Genomic DNA, 21,791 nt, shown 5'->3' on the forward strand with positions numbered 1-21,791 from the left:
TGTGGAGGTTCAGCATTCAAACAGGCGTAATCTCCCTAAGGTGCAAAAAAACAACAGCGATTTAGGCAAGACATTTATTTTAAGTCATAAGAAAATATAAATTTCACATGACAGTAAATACATGTATTTGTAAAAAAAAAAAGATATTTATTTTTAACAATAAATAATGCATTGGTTACAACCAATAAAGTATCAACTATTCAATGAAGTGTGTGACTAGGCTTGTATGGCAACAGTGCAGTGGGAGTTACTCATGATGGAATGTCCACAGAAGGTTTCCAGGTGATAAAATGTCTTCAAACTCTCATATACAGTAGAAAATCAATCATCACTTTTGCTCTGACGTTCAAGCTGTGTTGGTGTTCTGCAAGCTGGGCAGACCTGTTGGAATGTGTGGATGTGTGGATTCCTCAGCTCATTAGTCAGTTATATTCACATGGGAGGAGAAGGTAGGGAGCGTGACTGAAGCTACTCCGGTAGGAGGTCGTCTCCCAGCTCTTCATCTGCAAAGTCGTCGTCGTCAGTGCGCTTCTTGGCAGCAGTCTTGGGTCTCTCCGTTTGAGGGCCCAGGGGGTCTATGTAAGACGCATCTACAGCACAGGAGCACAGCGGTCATGATGATCTTCTAATAAACAGTTGTCCTTCACCACATTAGTCCTGTGACTATATCTACCAGTAAATGGTTCATTGATCTTGCTCTGAGTCAGTCTAATCACTAGGCACGCACACGTACACACACACACTCACTCACTCACTCACTCTAACACTAAAACTCTGACTACACATTAGCGCTGGGTCTCTTACCATTGGTTGACCACGGTCAGAGAGAAGCAGAGGAAAACACAACACCTCCAGGATGAGTAATGTCAGAGAGGGGAGGGGTGACCAGGTTGTCGTGGGGGGGGGGGGTAATGGACTCACCGATGTCCCTAGGGCTGCTGGCCTGATACTGGGGGGAGGGGGTAATGAACTCACCGATGTCCCTGGGGCTGCTGGCCTCGTAGGGCTCGTTGGTGCCGGGCAGTGCCCTCAGCTTGGCACTCAGACGCTCCGCCTTGGCACTGGTACCATGGCTGCTATGTCCACTGTCTGAGGACGAAGACGAACACACACACACACAAGTCTCCAATGATTAATTCACAGTGTGATGCTTCATGTTGGCCAGCATGTTATCTGATGGTAACAGAGTAATGTTCTAATACAGGGGTCTGTCGCAAGACACTTTTCCACCAGAAAGCCCCCAGTACTGTTCCCTCAGGGGAAAATCCCCTGGATCTCTTTATTCCTAGAAGTGCTCATGTAGATGGCGTTGAGACCGCGGGGTGGGATCTCCCCCCTCCCCCCCCCCCCGTGCGCAGAGGAGACCAGAGACTCACTGCTTTATAGCTGCTATATCAAGATGGTTGAGAGAGAAAATAACTCTTTCTTGGGTTTCTGTCACTGGGAAAATGTTTTTTTTTTCCAGTAGATGTCAAGATACAAGATTGAACTAGGAAAGCAGTTTCGTGTTTACACATATGGTATTTATTCAGTTTAGTTCCCTGCAATGCTCTGCAGTAAACACAAGTGTTTTGGTTTTCATCATGGACTTATAAGCCTCGTCTATGGGAAAATATATTTTTCTCATCCGATGTCTCAGTTACAACAATACTGAACTAGGAAAGCAGTTTCATGTGGGATTTATTCAGTTTTAGAAAATCAATTTGGAAAATCAGCATGATCGCTAGACATGGAAGCTTTTTTGCACAAATAATTCAAACATGGTGCTGTTGAAATAAAATTTGCCAGTAGGCTCCCTACTCAGCCAATCAGAAATGTTCAGCATTACTGCCCCACCCACAAAGTACTTTTCCCCGGCAACTACAATACCTCACGAGCTGAGTCTTTTGGGGGGGTTGAAGGTCCTCCACGGACCCCCCATAGACCCACAGCGAGTTACTGTAACCCCAGAGGGCCGTAGTTCAGGGGGAAAAGTATGGCGGTGTGAAAGCGCTTATACAGGGGTTTCTTTATGGTATAAGATTTCTTTCTGTGTGTGTGTGTGTGTGTGTGCTTGTGCATGTGTGTGTGTCGGCCCCAGGCTCAAATAAAGATCTGGGGGGACAGGCAAGAGACTCCCCCACACCTCACATCTGGCCTCCAGGTAACCGTGGAAACCAGAACAGGAAGCAGAAGGAGGCCCAGTCCTCCAGCGTGTCTGGGGCGTCTCCGTGTCTCCTCCGTCCTGCTGAAGGCCCCTCAAACCCAACTATGCGGGAGACGTGGCTTTCCACTGGAGAACGCCCCCCTTTCCACTGGAGAACGCCCCCCTTCCCATTGGAGAACGCCCCCCTTCCCACTGGAGAACGCCCCCCTTCCCACTGGAGAACGCCCCCCTACCCCGCCGCCTCAGATATCAACAGACCAGCCATCAGCTGCCTGGCCGGCGGTCTGCAGCGCTCGGTCGGTCGGTCGGTCGGTCGGTCGGTCGGTCGGCCAGTCAGTCAGTCAGTCAGTCAGTCCAACAGCGTTCTGCGCCGGTGCTGGAGCCTCCTGACCAATCTGACAGCCTTGCACGCTTAGTTCACAAGGTGACCCATGCCCAGTCTAAAAGCACAAGCACCGAAAGGGCGACAGCATGGTCCCACAAACCTAGTTTCGGGAGTCACAACCTTTTCGAAAAGCGCTGACTCCCGCGCACATACCCCTACATGCTGGGGCTTTCAGGGAAGACGGTCAGAGGAGGGAAAACTGGGATTCTGGAGGCTCTCAGTCACTCCTCTCCTCTCCTCTCTCCCCTCTCCTCCCCTCCCCTCTCCTCTCCTCTCTCTCCTCTCGACCCCTCTCCTCCCCTCCCATCTCCTCCCCTCTTCTCTCTCCCCTCTCCTCTCTTCCCCTCCCCTCCCCTCCCCTCCCCTCCCCTCCCCTCTCCTCTCCTGGCAGGTTTGCAGAGCAAACACTGTCTGGAGGGGGAGAGTAGCAGGAGGGAGCCGTTCTTGGCAGAACACAGATAACAGCAGCTTGTGAGAAGATTTGTGGGACCACGAGAGTTGGGGAATGCACTGCACTCTGCGCACAATCCAGAACCCAGACCAGAACTCCAGAGGCCAGAACTCCAGAACCCATGCATTTAAAACACAGCAGGATAGACCTTACTGGTCTTACTGGGCACACTTGGCCCCCTAGAGTTATACTAGTTATCACTCCCTCCCTCCCTCCGTTGAATGTTGGCCTGCATCTCTCTGTTGGCACCACAAGAGGCAGTACACCAAAATAAAGCAGGACACCAAAATCAACCCCCCGATCTCCACTGCACAAGTAGAGTAGTGGTGAAAGCATCGGACTCCCACCCGGGAGATAAGGGTTCAAGGCCCCGGTGGGGATGACTTTATGGGACTATACCCCAAACGTCCACATGTTCATCCTTTCACTCCGACCTTTACCCCTTGACTTATAGGTCAGATCCTGTCCAAACCCCAACCCTTATTCTAACCCCAACCCACACTAGGGACTGGAAGAAGGACACCAAAACTAGCCCTCCATATACCCCAAACCTCCACACGTTCATTCTTTCACTCCAATCTTTTTCTCCCTTACCTTTGTTGAACCAATTGCAGCAAAAAAGCTAAAGTTACAGGAATCATCAGTGTAACTGCTTTAGCCACTGACTGCTATTAATGTTATGGAAGCTGCTGCTAGTTGTTGTGAGCTCATGAGCTAACTGGCTATCCAGCTCTTATTGTGCTAGATTAGCATTGGAAGCATTGGAACTGATGTGTCCAGGCAACAAGACCTATCTTAATTTATCAGACATTATTTCATGTCATTTCAATTCACAGCTATTTCAGTGGCATGACTAGCTTCCGTCCTACCAGTCCTGAACAGAAACAAGCCAGCTGGACCTGACCTGGATTAGTTTTAACACCAAGTCACTTTACTGAGAGTTGACAGTAAACCTGATTGAGAGAGCTGAGAGTGTGTGTGTGTGTGTGTGTGTGTGAGAGAGATTGAGAGAGCTGAGGGTGTGTGTGTGTGTAGAGGTGTGCATACCTCTCTCTGGCTCCTGCCTGTGTTTGCTCTCAGTAGGAGACTGAGCAGATCCAGAGACAGGAGGCCACACAGCCCAGAGAGAAGAGAGAGACACAGCTAGCAAGAAGAGAGGACGGGACGACCATGGAGAGAGGGTGTGTGTGTGTGTGTATTCACAGCTAGCAAGATAGAAGAGAGGACGGGACGACCGTGTGTGTGTGTGTGTGTGTGTGTGTGTGTGTGTTCAAAGCTAGCAGGATAGAAGAGAGGACGGGACGACCATGGAGAGAGGGTGTGTGTGTGTGTGTGTGTGTTCACAGCTAGCAGGATAGAAAAGAGGACGGGACGACCATGGAGAGAGGGTGTGTGTGTGTGTGTTCGTGGATCACATACAAAGAGACAGCTTTTCACCAGTCCTGCTCACCTGCTTTGATATCCGCCTCTGAGGGTCAGTAGAAAACAGAGAGGAGAGACAGTTGTGATACAGCATCAATACACAGCTGTCTAGAGAATAGAGCAGTGGAGATAACCAGCCTTCACTAGTAATGTCCACCTACAGGTAACAGGGCAGTCTACTCTGGGGGGACCAGGCCAGTCTAGACGGCAGTCTCACTACACGCACGCACGCATGCACATACGCCGTTTGTAATATAATATTTCAGCTGTTGTCTTTGACAGTAAATGCCTGGCTCCAATGAGTCCTGCTGCTGATGTCATTTGTTTCCATAGTCAGATTCAGAGGGGTGTGTGTGTGTGTGTTTCTGCTCCTCGGTCCTTACAAAACAGGACAGGGATCCCACAGCTGCTCATCATTAGAGAGAGACTACAGCCAGAGACACTACTCTGACTAACTAACTCTACATAGAGACACTACTCTGACTTAATTCTACAGATACTACCCCTACTCTATCTCTACACAGAGAGACTAACTCTGACTAACACTATCTCTACACAGAGAGACTAACTGACTAACACTATCTCTACACAGACAGACCAACTGACTAACACTATCTCTACACAGACAGTAACTGACCAACACTATCTCTACACAGAGAGACTAACTAACTAACACTATCTCTATACAGAGAGACTAACTCTGACTAACACTATCTCTACACAGAGAGACTAACTAACTAACACTATCTCTATACAGAGAGACTAACTCTGACTAACACTATCTCTACACAGACAGACAGACTAACTAACTAACACTATCTCTATACAGAGACTAACTCTGACTAACACTATCTCTACACAGAGAGACTAACTCTGACTAACACTATCTCTACACAGAGAGACTAACTCTGACTAACACTATCTCTACACATACAGACTAACTGACTAACACTATCTCTACACAGAGAGACTAACTCTGACTAACATTATCTCTACACAGACAGACTAACTGACCAACACTATCTGTACACAGAGAGACAAACTCTGACTAACACTATCTCTACACAGAGACTAACTCTGACTAACACCATCTATACACAGAGAGACCAACTCTGACTAACATTATCTCTACACAGACAGACTAACTGACTAACACTATCTGTACACAGAGAGACTAACTCTGACTAACACTATCTCTACACAGAGAGACTAACTCTGACTAACACTATCTCTACACAGAGAGACTAACTCTGACTAACTATCTCTACACAGACAGACTAACTAACACTATCTCTACACAGAGACTAACTGACTAACACTATCTCTACACAGACAGACTAACTGACTAACACTATCTCTAGACAGAGACTAACTCTGACTAACACTGTCTCTACACAGAGAGACTAACTCTGACTAACACCATCTCTACACAGAGAGACTAACTCTGACTAACTATCTCTCCACAGAGAGACTAACTCTGACTAACACCATCTCTACACAGAGAGACTAACTCTGACTAACACTATCTCTACACAGAGAGATTAACTCTGACTAAAGCTGAGGATACACTACAAAATATTCTGCCCGATTTTGTACACGATTCACAATCCTGCCGAGTCTGTCCTAGTCAGCAGCAGTCTGCACTAGTTGGGGGTAGTCGGAGTGGCAATTTGGCACAGAAATCTGAAAGTGTATGAGGGGTACAGATTTAAATCGGCAACCATCTCTACACAGACAGACTAACTCTGACTAACACCATCTCTACACAGACAGACTAACTCTGACTAACACTATCTCTATAGACAGGCTAACTGACTAACACTATCTCTACAGAGACTAACTGACTAACACTATCTCTACACAGAGACTAACTCTGACTAACACCATCTCTACAGAGACTGACTAACACTATCTCTACACAGACTAACTCTGACTAACACTATCTCTACACAGAGAGACTAACTCTGACTAACACTATCTCTACACAGAGAGACTAACTCTGACTAACACTACTGTATCTGTACAGACACTGGCCCTCATTGATCAATGAAAATAGAAACCTGCGCAGATCCGAGTGCAGAGATGATGAACGACAGCGTTCACGTGTGATTCATGAACCTTCATATCTCTGTTCACGTGTGATTCATGAACCTTCATATCTCGCCAATTATAGTGTACAAGTGATCGGGCGTTGATAAATGTGGCAGCTGAAAACAATAGTTATTTAAATATCACGTCCCTACATATTCTGGCCTTGCCCCTGTAGTGGAGACAGAGAGATGTGTAATATGGCCAAGAGCATTTCACCAGCCACTCGTCCAACAGCCACTCATCACTAAGAACATTTCACCAATCACTCGTCCAACAGCCTCTCATCACTCCATGAACAGATCCCCGCGCTCCTGGAAAACACTCTCTCGTCTTACAAATCCATCCAATAATCAGTCAACTGAAAGACGCTATTGGAAAATTAATGTAAATTCACTCATTCACACATACTGTGGGACAGCATGTGAGCTGGGCAGCATACATGTTTAATTGTGTATTTTATACTGTAAAAACCATTGCCCACGAATAGCTGTCAATTTGAGGATTTATTGTGACAATAAATTACAAAGAAACAAAATCTCAAATTAGAGCTAAGACCTGTGTGAATTTTATCCCATAAACCTCTTTCAGCTAGCATAGGGCCTAATCCGTAGGATGGGCACGTAGATGTCTTCTTCAGAGCCCGATCTGCGAGATTTGATGACTGTCAGAGCTCTTGTTTAAATAAGTGACTGAATAAGCATCTAACCCACCACACTGTAAATCCGTTAGCCTACACATTGCTTTTAATTTGTACATTTTGATTGCTTGTACTGTAATTATATCACCAGTAACCATACTGTAGAATAACAAGTAGGGTATCTTAAAATGAAAGAGAAATTAATCTTACACCAAAAAATGGTTTATCCCATTAATTGTGTGGAACTCTCTCCCCATGGAGATTCGCCAGGCGCCAACACTGGACAGTTTCATGTCTGCACTGAAAACACACTTGTTCACCCAGGCCTTGGCAGCTAGATTGGTTGTTCTTGTTGTTGGTGTTTGTTTTTGTTTGTTGTTGTTGTTGTTGTTGTTGTTGTTGTTGTCTCTGTTTATTGCTCTGATGTAAAGCGACCTTAGGTTTCATGAAAGGCGCTATATAAATTAAAGTTATTATTATTATTAATTGCAAACAATTGGAAAATATCTATTTATGTAACATATAGTTGAGGCTTTGAAAAATATAATATTTTGCTATAGGTTAGGCTACATATTTTAAGTGATCATTCTCAAACTTGCTACATGAGCTGAGACTTCACGTGGGATTTGATCGTAACCTCCACTCACGTCCAAATTGATCAATGCCGAGCTTTGCGCTGAAAAGATCGTACGCCCAGTTTTCTGTTGTAGCTCACTCCTAACCCTAGCACCATCTCTACACAGAGACACTACTCTGACTAACACTAACTATGTAGGAGGATGGTCATAACGCTGGCCGTGCGGACAGGGTTGGGCATTCCCCCTGTCCAGAACACATCTACGCGTTTCGCAACCCAGTTTAGCGATAACACCATTGAGTTTAGGGTTAAGGAAGACCCTAACCCCTAACCTTAACCCTACACCTACACCTGACCCTCACCCTAACTCTAACCTTAACCCTAAGCTCTAACTCGTCCTCCTGGACCTGAGTGCAGCCTTTGATACTATAGATCATGCAATCCTCATCGAAAGACTGGAGAAGTGGGTTGGTCTCTCTGGTCCAGTCCATTGGCTTAGAACCTATCTAACCGGTCGTGATTTCTTCGTTGCCCTCGGTGAACATAGCTCAGGAAAGATCCCTATGACCTGTAGGGTGCCCCAAGGATCGATCCTAGGACCTCTACTCTTCAGCCTGTACATGCTGCCCCTTGGCAGTGTCATCACGAGGCACAACATTAGCTACCATAGCTACGCAGATGATACCCAACTCTGTATTTCTGTAACACCCAGTAACTACAACTTGGTTGACTGCCTTGTCAAGTGTATTACGGATATAAATGTATGGATGTCACAATTTCCTCCAACTAAACCAGGACAAAACAGAAGTACTGATCATTGGAGAAAACGCTGAAAGAGAGAAACTATCAGCACACTTAAAAACTCTGGAAATTGACACCAATTGCCAGGCTTAAAACCTAGGTGTCATACTTGACTCAGATCTTAATTTCGAAGGGCCGAAACAGAGATCTCAAGACGTACCTTTTCGACCTAGCCTACAATCACTAGCCAGGACCTTGAGACACAGAAAGGCAGCCTCAAACCTACCTGTGAATCCTCTGTATACATTGGTATTTATCCTGCTATGCACTGTATGTATATCAAGTAGTGTACAGAAGCTGGTTACCCTGAAACAGGCTTGTTCTGTTCTGACAGCTGTGTTGCTTCAATGGCTCAGTGTGCTACTAACCGTTTTCTGCCTCCCCTAGTGCCTCTCTCTCTCCCTCCTACCTTCTAACCAGGTCCAGTGGATGCCCCACTGTCACCAGCAGACCACCCTGAGTCCGATAGATACCCCCGTGTCTGCTGTGGATGTCGTAGCATCTAGTTAACACACACACACACGTACACAGACATACACCAGCCCACTTCCGGTTTTAGGCCTGGGCTATAGCAAACACACACCAGTATTTGCCATGTCTCTCCTATGATGCTTTTTTAGCCTCTCTTACTCTGAAATGTAATTTAATGTAATGTATTGCTTTATAAATGTTCTTAGCCGGTAGACAAACATACTCCAGGAGCTTGCTCGATCGCCTTGTTGAGAGGGGTGAGGGAAGAATTTTTACAGCTCACTTATCTGGCCCCCGGGTGATACTGGCTTTTGCTTCAGTCTGGAATATGTAGGGGTGGGTCGTATGCCCACCTCCCTTGTTCTCTGTAAAGCACATTGTGTTGCCTCTGGGTATGAAATGCGCTATACAAATAAAGCTTTGATTGATTGATTGATTGGTGTTCTTGCTAAACTGGGTTGCGAAAAGTAATCTTGCGTCCAGGACAACACACCAACAGACGGGGGAGAAAAGATGACTGAAAGACTGAGTATCTCCTTCTGTCTGAACAGAGGTCCACTTGGGCAGAACCATACTGAACAGAGGTCCACTTGGGCAGAACCATACTGAACAGAGGTCCACTTGGGCAGAACCACACAGTGATCATTCCTGTCAGAAGTAGAGACCTGGCTCTGTGTTTCTGGGCCAGATTACTCACCACTACTGGCGCTGCCCTCTCTGCGACCCCGGGCGCTGCCCTCCCGGCCGGACTTCACCCTCTGGACCAGACAGAGAACAGGGTTGGTTATAGGACTTCACCCTCTGGACCAGACAGAGAACAGGGTTGGTTATAGGACTTCACCCTCTGGACCAGACAGAGAACAGGGTTGGTTATAGGACTTCCCCCTCTGGACCAGACAGAGAACAGGGTTGGTTATAGGACTTCACCCTCTGGACCAGACAGAGAACAGGGTTGGTTATAGGACTTCACCCTCTGGACCAGACAGAGAACAGGGTTGGTTATAGGACTTCACCCTCTGGACCAGACAGAGAACAGGGTTAGTTATAGGACTTCACCCTCTGGACCAGACAGAGAACAGGGTTAGTTATAGGACTTCACCCTCTGGACCAGACAGAGAACAGGGTTGGTTATAGGACTTCACCCTCTGGACCAGACAGAGAACAGGGTTGGTTATAGGACTTCACCCTCTGGACCAGACAGAGAACAGGGTTGGTTATAGGACTTCCCCCTCTGGACCAGACAGAGAACAGGGTTGGTTATAGGACTTCACCCTCTGGACCAGACAGAGAACAGGGTTGGTTATAGGACTTCCCCCTCTGGACCAGACAGAGAACAGGGTTGGTTATAGGACTTCCCCCTCTGGACCAGACAGAGAACAGGGTTGGTTAGAGACCCTCACAAGCCCCTCCATTATACAGTACTCTGACAGCCTGCTGGTCTGTGTGCAGCGCTGGGGAGGAACACATTACATGTACCAGTATTACGCAACCAAATTACACAAAACCTACAGTACCAGCAAGAGTCACATTGCAGACAGCATTATCAAGCATGCCTTAAGATAAGAAGGCATTCACCATCTGGACATTTTGTGAGGATTTTATTTCTGAGGCTGAACATGGAAATAATGTCACTTTGCGGTGCAAGTTGTGTTTGCCAGCACTCAGATGTCATCATCTTCAAAGGATTCAACATCCAATCTAAAGAAGCATTTGGAGGAAACACAAGTTACCTAGTTGGGGATGATGATGATGATGATGATGATGGTGAGGCAGTATTATGTCAGTTTTACTGCTGCCAAAATGCAAAGCAATGCTGCTGAATTGGGGTCCAGAGCCTGGATCCAAAGGTTTTCTGATTCTTTAAGTTCTCAATGGAGTGTAACGAGTTGACAATTCTGTTTGCAATCAGGCTAGCTGAACTGGATAGATCTTGCTACAGGTCGGTTAACTTAGCTAATATTAGCTGCTGGACAGGCAGGATTAGCTTGCTTGCTAGCTTTAGGGTTTCTCAGTGTCTCCCTCTGCCGCGCACCAACACTCTCAATCTTATGCTGTTGCTTTGCCAACTGTGAAGCAGGAAACCTAAAGTCTTTTCTTTGAAAATGTTGTTGATTCATGCCTTATTTCAATATATGACCTTAAATGAAAGGTAATTCAAAAGTAATGGAAATGAATCATATTATGTTACTGAGATTGAGTAACCCTTTGGATGTTACTGATTGCAATTTTAAACAGGTAATCAATAACCTGTAACAGAATCCATTTGGAAAGTAACCCTCCTAACACTGTTTCTATGGTAGTTAAACAGTACCAGAGACAAGCATGCAAGCCTCCAGATACTGAGCTGGTGTTGACATCACACGGGTCTGTGCCAGAGAGCAGAGCAGGACCAGCAGAACCCTCTGGTCCAACAACATCTCAGCGCTGACTGAGGAGCAGCTGCTTCTCATCTAGTCCTGGCTGCTCAGCGCCTGTCTGCCTGCCTGCCTGCCTGCCTGCCTGCCTGCCTGTCTGTCTGTCTGCCTGCCTGCCTGCCTGTCTGCCTGTCTGCCTGCCTGCCTGTCTGCCTGTCTGCCTGTCTGCCTGCCTGCCTGTCTGCCTGTCTGCCTGTCTGCCTGTCTGTCTGCCTGCCTGTCTGCCTGTCTGCCTGCCTGTCTGCCTGTCTGCCTGTCTGTCTGCCTGCCTGCCTGCCTGCCTGGCTGCTCAGCGTCTGTCTGTCTGTCTGGGACGCTGGTCCTCATCCTACAGGAACACCTCGGTGACGCCAGGGCTGGCGGACGCCTCCAACGGCCTGCTGTGACAGAGGGAAGAAGGAGGGAGGAGGAGGAGGAGGAGTACCTGTTCTCTGATCTCCTTCATCTTCTCCACCTTCTTCAGCTTGGTAGCATAGTCCTGCACCTCCTTCAGCCCAATGTCTGTACACAGCCTCACCAGGAAACGAAGGCCTGGGTGGACAGACGGACGGACAGGCAGGCGGACGGACAGGCGGACAAACGGACAGACGGACAGACGGACAGACGGACAGACGGACAGACAGACAGACAGACAGACAGACAGACAGACAGACAGACAGACAGACAGACAGACAGACACAGACAGACAAACAGACAGACAGACAGACAGACAGACAGGCAGGCAGGCAGGCAGGCAGACGGACAGACAGACGGACAGACGGACAGACGTCAGAACTTCTACACGCCTTTAGAACACATCATTATAAGTTAGATTAATCCCAGTAATGTTGGGAGCAATACAAGAGAACAAGGTTCATTACATTCAACGTTTTCTGGAAACTTTCGATGGATGTCTTTGTACGTCTCCAGAGATTTCTGGTAGTTCCCTGCAAAATGAGCGATTAGTATCTTTTGGTCTCCTATTGAATCAGGCTGTGTTGTGTTGAATGTTCACATGGCCCAGGCCAGACTGGGATCTCAACGGGGTCTCACCACTCCTCCGGTAGCAGCTGGCCACCATCAGCTGCCATTTGACCTGGGTGGGCCTGAGGAGCACAGGAGAACTGGGTCACACACACACACACACAGGCAGAACACACATCAACACTGTCCTTGCATGGTGGTCAACTACGGCTGCTTTTAAAGGTGCTACTGTATATAAATTAAGCTGGACTTGACTGACGTACTGGATGAGCGTGGCTCTCTCGAAGTACTGGATGGCCTTCTCACAGAACTGGGTGTCGATGTAGTAGGCCCCCAGCCACTCGATCACCTCAATGTTGGAGGGGAAGTATCTGAAGGACTAAGACAGGAGAGGAGAGCGGATGAGAAGGTTCAAGGAGACCAGCCACTGACAAAACCTGCACCGCCTTCACCTGTGTTATTTTAATTCTACTAGTATTTCGTTACATTACTAGTTACCGCCAAAAGTAGTGGAATTACACTAACGCACTACTTTATAATACTCCCAACACTGGAAGTCACTGCAAGGGTATCTGTTGTTGGGATTTAGGATAGTGTGATATCCAATACAGACATCTGGTAAATGGACTGCACTTACATAGCGCTTTACAATGAAGGCCTCTCATTCACCCATTCACACAAACATACACCCACCAATGACGGCAGCTGCCAGGCATGGTGCTAGCCTGCTCATTGGGAGAAATTTGGAGTTCAGTGTCTTGCTCAAGGACACTTTAACATGTCGTCAGGAGGAGCCGGGATTCGAACCGCCGACCCTACGATCATTAGACGACCCACTCTACCTCCTGAGCTACAGCCGCCCCGCAAACATACATACAATCAGATATCCACTGTCTGTGTCTGTGTGTGTGTGTTTTCTGAACAAAGTACTGCCTTCTCCATCCTCCTCTAGCCCTGCGGTGTGCATGGTCCCACTGCGGCCGGCGGTGTGGGTACCTCGTAGTAGTACTGGAAGGCCTGGGACTTGTCCCCCTCGCTGTCGTACAGCTCGCCCAGCTTGGCCAAAACATGGGGGTCTGTCGGCGTCACGCTGACCAGCTGCATCAGCCACTCCACGGCCTGGTGGGGGTCCTCCAACATCTCGTATCTGAGCAGCCGTCAAGGACCACACACACACACACACACACACACACACACACACACACACAAACGCACCACACACACACCATACACACACACGCACCATACACACACACACACCACACACACACACACACACACACACACACACACACACAGACACGTAAACACACACTAGATGCATAGCAACAGATGCTGATAGTCCCTGATCAGAGCTGTGAGGAGGATACAGGCTGGCCAGCTGGTACATGACCTGGGCGCTGTTCCTCAGGATGGCGTGGAGCTTCAGGAAGCAGTCCAGAGCCTCCTCCAGGCGAGCCAGCCTCTTATAGGTCAGACCTGGGGAAGGGGAGGGGCCACCAGGAGAGCCGGACCCACAATCACAGCAGCAGGGAACACTGGATTAGATGACTTGAGGGTCTGGGGGACACTGGCAAATCTCATTATTAAATGCTCTGATTCAAATATATATGCCACCTCATACTTTAGCCTACAGTACAGTATATCATGGCAAGACTTTCAAAAAGTTTTAAAACTGATTCTTTGAATCATAACCTTTTAATAAAAGACATAAATATAACTACGCAAGATACAACGGTTGCTTCTTCATGGCTTAGACTTAAGGCTGCTAAGATGTGTGAGATTTTAAACATTATAATATCTCTATATTGCGATGATAAGCCGAGAGGGATCATTGAATGAGATCCTCTGTGAAAGACGCATCTTAATGGACTACTGTTTAGCTGCTACAGTCCTTCTATAAGCAGCATGGAGCTGAGGATGCCTCCTCTATAGAGGCTTGGCCACCCACACCTGCGCCCCACTTCAAAGCGTCCGTGCGTGCAGAGATTCAATCAGCAACAGGAGTGTTTTTCTACGGCGTACCCAAACCCACAAACTTACCGTGATACTGAACTAACCCTTGCAGATAGAGTTTTCACTCGTATCCAGCTTCTAGATAGATCGTAGTACGACAATTACATACTGGAGCCTTAAATGCATGACTTCAGGGCATTTGGGCGAGATATAAGCCAACTTCGATGTAAGCAGATGGCTAGCTAGTTTGTTAGCACACTAGGCTAACCCTAACCCTTAGGCAAATATAAATATCCCAGAGCTGAAAACCATATCTATCCAGCCCATTTATGTGAAATAACTCTAAAAAATAACTTTTGTTAAGTGTCGAGAATCTTTCTAAATGTGCTTTCCAAATGCCCTTTCCATCTCAGTCCAGTGGTCACCAACTGAAATTCACACAGGCATGCACAATTAGCCATCCTACTGCACCTGATTAGGCGTACCAGTCTTTTCATATTTTATAAGGGAGGATGTCCTCTGGACATTGGGATTTTGTATGTCAATGTCAAACTGGTTTTCAGGGTACCCACCCACTTCTGAAGTTTTGGTATCTAGGCTAGAGGGTGATGTTGACATCACTTCAAAAAAATTCAAGACTGTCCACTGTAACCTTAACACTAGCCCTTAAAGGAGTAGTAAAGGGAAAATGCATGTTTAGCCCTGTTTTAAGGTTACTTATGATCATATACAATGGTTCAGATCAAAACGTTGAGAGTTTAACATGTTTTTTGAATGATTTTTCAAGGTGCTCACCCACATCCATTGTATGACCATAACAGTGGTAGAGCAATTATCAGACTTTCTCAAAAGTGCTAGTTTTGTCAATGTTTTGATCTGAACCATTGTATATGATCATAAGTAACCTTAAAACAGGGCTAAACATGCATTTTCCCTCTACTACTCCTTTAACACTGGGTTAGGGTTCAGAGTGGGGGTGTACCTGGGCTGTAGAGGATTAGGGGTTAGGTTTGGTGTTAAGGTTAGGGCTCAGTAGAGGACGGGGTACCCATGTTGTAGAGGGTTAGGGGTTAGTGTTAAGGTTCAGTAGAGTATGGGGTACCCAGGTTGTAGAGGGTTAGGGTTAGTGTTAGGGGTTAGTGTTAAGGTTAGGGTTCAGTAGAGTATGGGGTACCCAGGTTGTAGAGGGTTAGGGTTAGTGTTAGAGGTTAGTGTTAAGGTTAGGGTTCAGGAGAGGATGGGGTACCCAGGTTGTAGAGGGTTAGGGTTAGTGTTAAGGTTAAGGTTCAGGAGAGGACAGGGTACCCAGGTTGTAGAGGGTTAGCGTTAAGGTTAAGGTTCAGGAGAGGACAGGGTACCCAGGTTGTAGAGGGTTAGGGTTAGTGTTAAGGTTAGGGTTCAGGAGAGGACGGGGTACCCAGGTTGTAGAGGGTTAGGAGTTAGTGTTAAGGTTAGGGTTCAGGAGAGGACGGGGTACCCAGGTTGTAGAGGGTTAGGGTTAGTGTTAAGGTTAGGGTTCAGGAGAGGACGGGGTACCCAGGTTGTAGAGGGCCTCGGTGCAGGAAGAGTCGTTTCTCAGGGCTTCTTTGAAGAACTCCGCAGCCTTTTCATAGTCCTGCTTCACGAACACCGTGTTGCCCTTGTTAATGAGCGCGGCGGGGTTGTAGCGGTCGGCCGTCATGGCCAGGTCTGCGTAGCGGTCGGCCTGCTCGTAGTCCTTCTCCTGAGGGCACAGGGCAGGTCAGCACGCTGGCTTTAGGCAAAAGTACAAACCATATCTTACTGTGTTTCTACATCAATCTCTGGTTCAGTCACAGGCCTTGTTCAGTATTCATTCACAATCAGTTGATACTGTACATTATTCAGCTCCAGTGAGCAACATGGGGAGCTCTCATTTCTTTGAAAAACATTTTGTTTTCAGTGAATATGTAAGTGATATGGATATATTCCTCAGAGGGTTACTGTACCAGGAAGAATAAGAAGGACAGGTTGGTGGCTGCGGCGCTCTTCACTCTGCTGTCTTTCTTCTCAAACGTCTTCAGAGTCTCCACAGCCTACACAACCGCACAAAAACACAACGGAATAATCACACAACCGCACAAAAACACAACCGCACAAACACAACCGCACAAGAACACAACCACACAAAAACACAATGACAATCACAAAACCGCACAAAAACACAACCGCACAAAAACACAACCGCACAAAATCACAACCGCACAAAATCACAACCGCACAAAAACACAACCGCACAAAAACACAACTGCAAAATCACACAACCGCACAAAACACAACCGCACAAAAACACAACCGCACAAAAACACAACGGCATAATCACAACCGCACAAAAACACAACTGCACAAAAACACAACCGCGCAAAAACACAACCGTGCAAAAACACAACCACGCAAAAACACAACCGCACAACCACACAACCGCACAAAAACACAACCGCACAAAAACACAACCGCAAAAAATCACAACCGCACAAAACACAACCGCACAAAAACACAACCGCGCAAAAACACAACCGCACAATCACACAACCGCACAACCGCACAAATACACAATGGCATAATCACAACCGCACAAAAACACAACCGCACAAAAACAACCGTGCAAAAACACAGCCGCACAAAAACACTGTTCCGCACAATCACACAACCGCACAAAAACACAACCGCACAAAAACACAACGGCATAATCACAACTGCACAAAAACACAACCGCACAAAAACATAACCACACAAAATCACAACCGTACAAAAACACACCCGCACAAAAACACATCCGCACAAAATCACAACCGCACAAAAACACTACCGCACAATCACACACCCGCACAAAAACACAACCGCACAAAAACACAACCGTGCAAAAACACAACCGCACAAAAACACAACCGCACAATCACACAACCACACAAAAACACAACCGCACAAAAACACAACCGCACAAAAACACAACCGCACAAAAACACAACCGCACAATCACACAACCACACAAAAACACTACCGCACAATCACACACCCGCACAAAAACACAACCGCACAAAAACACAACCGTGCAAAAACACAACCGCACAAAAACACAACCGCACAATCACACAACCACACAAAAACACAACCGCACAAAAACACAACCGCACAAAAACACAACCGCACAAAAACACAACCGCACAATCACACAACCACACAAAAACACAACCGCACAAAAACACAACCGCACAAAAACACAACCACGCAATCATACTAGTGATGCTCAAACACTGATTCATGTTTCCTACATTGTATGAAAGGTCACTTGCAACATTCTCAGTACAAAATAAACACACTGAATAGAAACAGACACACAAAGGACACACATACCTCAGACTGAGAAGCCATGCACGTGGAGAGAAGAAGAGGCGAACAGACAAAATGGAGGGAGTAAATAAAGAGGAAACCCGTTTGTGTGTTGAAACAGCCACAGGGGGAAAGTGGCATGAACATGGACGACACAGCCAAGCGACAGAACCGAGAACAGACATGATGGAGAGAAAGGCTGAAAAACACCTCGTACTGCATGTGGCACCACGCTTGGGCTCACCTGATTGAAGTCCCTCTGTCGGAGGTAGCCGATGGCCTTGTTGATCTCCAGATCGTTGGCCAGCTCCACGTACAGCTGGGAGCTCTTCACCATGTCCACACACCTGCAGGAACAAGCGTGCAGAGTAGCACTAGGAACATTACCGCATCGCTCCAGCAGGGGGCGCCCTGTTACCCAGCAGCCTCCCTGCCTCCCCTACTGCGCAGCAGACTCAGCTAGTTAGCATCCTAGCTATCTGGCTGGAGCACAGGCTGCTCTCCTGTTCAGGTGTGACGTCACTCACCAGTCAAACCCAGCCGCAAACGACGTCTCGATGGCCGGAGCGATGAGCTTGGCTGACGTCATGATGAACTTCTCAGCCAGTGCTTTTCTATGGAGGGAGAGAGGGAACCTTCAGAGCATGTAGATAAAAAATACACACACACAAAACAGAGTGAGATGTGTTACCTTTCTCTCTCCATCTGGTGCAGCTTGTCGTTCTTGATGGCCTCGATCACCAGGTTGGCGTGGGCGTCATCCTATGGGCCACACAGTGGGAACAGGTCACACCATGACTCTACACACTAGAGTGACTCTACACACTAGAGTTCTTAGGGCAGGTCACACCACACGACTATTCTACACACTAGTGTCCTCAGGATTTAGCATGCATGAACGGGAGGGGAGACATGTGAAGTGAAAGGGGACGGTCAATGGACACAATCGCTGGATGACAGAAGGACAAACCAGTTGCTGGAGCAGGTACAGTGACACTAGAGAGGGGCAGTTCCATCATGACTGTATGCTGATATGAGAGCACTGCTCACGTTGTGAGGGATGTACTTGTCCTCGTCGTCGATGCCCAGAGGAACACAGATGAGACTCTGGAAGGCCTTCTTCATCTTCTCTCTGTCTCCGATGGCGTAGTAGCACAGGATGAGGTTGAAGCCCGTCCTGATGTTGGGGCTCTCGCTCATGATGTGCTCGAAGGAGGTGATGGCGTTGGTGTACTGGCCCATGCGGATGAAGACCACGCCGATGTTCTGCATGATCTTGATCTTCATCTCCTTGTGCTGGCTGCCGATCTGGTCCAGGGCCATGCGGTAGAACTTGATGGCCTTGAGGTAGTTCTTCTGCTTAAAGTAGATGTTGGCCATGTTGACTTTTAGCCTTCCTGGGAAGAGAAAAGGAAGGATGGAAGGAGGAGATTTGGGAGATTCTCTGCAGCCTCAGCAGTAGTCCAGTGTCAGCAGCGACTGAGTGCTTGTGAATAAGGAAGCAGGTATGGCTACAGGTGATGCTGGTATGTAGGCTAACAGCTATTTAGCAGGTTAGCATGTCAGGGTGGATTATACAGGACACAGTGATGACCACGTTGATCACCATCACGCCCACCTGCATTACTGAACATCTTGTTCCTCACGATGACCTGGTATGTGTTCAGGGCCTCTGGGTACATGTCGTTATTACTATACTGGTTCGCTACGTTGAACAGGACCTGGACACAAACAGAAGCATCAGCAGGGAACGATCTACTGCAAACCTGCAGAAATATATAGACACATATTACGTATACTAGAGTTACAACCGCAGGTGAGGTCACAGTAGGGCGGAGCTTAGAGAAACAGGTGGGGGCAGATGTGTGACTCACAGAGTAGGTGAGGTCCAGGCTGATGTGGTCAGCGCTGCCCGACTGCTCTCTCTGTCTCACCAGCGCTCTCTCCTTCCTCCCGGCTTCTTTGGCTTTCTCCAGAGACTGGAGGAGTCACACACACACACACACACACACACACAGTTACAGCAGGCCAGACATTACACACACACATGGTTACAGGTCAGACATCACACACACACACACACACACACACACACACGGTTACAGGTCAGACATCCCACACACACACACACACACACACACACACACGCACACACACACGGTTACAGGTCAGACATCACACACACATTGTCTGCCCAGTAGAGCCTCACCAGCTGCAGGTCTCCCCGGCCGTGAGCCAGGCAGCTGTCCTCGATCAGATCATTCACCTTCTTCTCCAGGATCTTAATCTTCTCCTCCAGCCTGAGGAACACGCTCATCACTTCTATCATCAGGCAGCGTCATATTTATAACATTGAACAAGAAGCTAAACAGATATTAAAATGACAACTTACGTGTCCTCATTTTTGGTCTCCAATGGAGGAGCAGGTCCTTTGGACTGGCCTAGTGGATCAAATGTTGAACCTGAAAATTAAAAAATGACTAGATCTGTACTTGCACACCTGTACTATACTGCATGCTGCTGTGCATAGTGTGCTATTCTGCTGGTCTGTGCCAGTAGCAGTAGTCTCAGTGCACCTCTAGTCATGGCGGATGTGTAGCCTGCTGCTCTGACTGCTGTCATGGGCCTGGCTGCTCCGTCCTGCCACACACACACATCACACACACACACACACACACACACACACACACACAAACACACAAACACACACACACACAGATGAGCTTCACAACTCCCCCGACATTTCACTGATCACAGAGATAGAACACTCAAGCCAAGTACACGAATAACATAAGATATCAAACTAATGAACATCCGTTTACAGAAGCAGACCATACGGTCACTTATCAACCTCCTGATGAATCACCTGTACAGCTCCTGTCATGGGTCTGCCCATCGATGAGGCCATGGGAATCCTGGACTGCAACGCACCACACAGGACAACAACATCACAGCTGTGTTAAACACTGAGAGATTCAATGAAGCAACACCCATATGGAAAGCCTTTCTCCACTGTCTAATATGTTCATTAGAACATGAAAAGTGCGTATTTAGACATCAAAAGCCTGTAATAATTTATCTGGTAAAGGGTTTTGTTTTTCCAAATCACCTTGAGTTAGAGACACCTAACCTCAGACTATTGAGTGTTTAATCTCTTGGACCATCTTGGATCCTTGTTCCTCTCACCTTCAGAAACCTGCTCTCACTGCCAAATCTGCTCTCAACCTGACATTTTGAAATATCAAACATGCTCAAATCCATTAGCAATTAACATGAATGATAATGTGATGTATTTGGGGCCAGATCCCCATTTACAGATTAAATGTACACCTGGATTTTATTACAGTATTTTATATAATTCATTAACTTACTCCAAAAGATGTCCCCAAAGGCCGTCCTCCAATAGCAGTGCCAGGAAACTTCGCAGTCATCTGAATAATGCATGAATGTATTTCATCAACAGCAAGGCATGTTAGTGATGGCGCATTATACAACCACACGAGAAGAGTCACACAGCTGTTTGGCTAGTCTGGACTGCACTGTATTGTAAATGTTACATGACAGTGACATTACTCACTGGTGGTCGTCTCCCATGACTTGTCCTCACTGCTTGCTGGAAACCAGCATCATTGTCAAGCTCCTTTAAGAAACAGGATATTACTAATATTAGACTACTTTCAACCCTATCTTATATGAATCTTGACACACCAATAACAGAAGGTCTCGTAAAGGCAGCTAAAACACAGTTAGCTAGCTATCATATTTACCTCGGAGTCAAAAGTTGGATTGTAGTCATTGTAGCCAGAGTACAAGTCATCCTCCTCCTCGCCAGCAAGATGAACATGCTCCATTGCGCCCAGCAAATCTATTTAAAATAATTTAAACAAGTTTCAATTCATTTAATCTAGCTGGCTGGTAGCCAGCTACAGCTAACTTAGCTAGCTACAGCCAACATCTCTCTAGCTACAGTAGCTACTGTAACTCGTTACCAAGATAACCAGCTCAAAGACCCTATCCATATTTGGACCAGAGCTAGCTAGCTAGCGTTAGAATGTTATGCTAGCTTGGCTACATGGCATTAGTAATGTGATAGCTAGCTAAACCTCAGCTAGCTAGCTTGCAAGTAAAC

General features: G+C 47.1%; 1 protein-coding gene across 2 annotated transcripts; it reads right to left on the bottom strand.

Moving 5' to 3' along the window:
- Nucleotides 1-248: 248 nt before the first annotated feature.
- On the bottom strand, nucleotides 249-21,513 carry ift88 (intraflagellar transport 88 homolog; the record flags this gene model as incomplete). 2 transcript variants are annotated; one of them, XM_084461466.1, is made up of 24 exons in its annotated part: nucleotides 249-590; nucleotides 976-1,089; nucleotides 9,679-9,739; nucleotides 11,820-11,926; nucleotides 12,256-12,321; nucleotides 12,428-12,480; nucleotides 12,622-12,737; nucleotides 13,355-13,505; nucleotides 13,729-13,837; nucleotides 15,851-16,037; nucleotides 16,282-16,368; nucleotides 17,907-18,009; nucleotides 18,190-18,276; nucleotides 18,354-18,424; nucleotides 18,713-19,059; nucleotides 19,281-19,383; nucleotides 19,537-19,641; nucleotides 19,872-19,962; nucleotides 20,055-20,124; nucleotides 20,239-20,302; nucleotides 20,529-20,582; nucleotides 21,034-21,093; nucleotides 21,240-21,302; nucleotides 21,430-21,513. In XM_084461466.1, 24 exons carry the CDS (start codon nucleotides 21,511-21,513, stop codon nucleotides 469-471), a joined length of 2,475 nt encoding a protein of 824 aa, XP_084317592.1. In that variant the 3' UTR covers nucleotides 249-468. The 2 variants fall into 2 exon arrangements, with proteins under 2 accessions (XP_084317592.1, XP_084317591.1); XM_084461465.1 differs by having other exon boundaries at nucleotides 19,281-19,641.
- Nucleotides 21,514-21,791: the final 278 nt, after the last annotated feature.

The sequence above is a fragment of the Borostomias antarcticus genome, assembly GCF_949987555.1.
Source record: "Borostomias antarcticus genome assembly, chromosome: 2".
NCBI lineage: Eukaryota > Metazoa > Chordata > Actinopteri > Stomiiformes > Stomiidae > Borostomias > Borostomias antarcticus.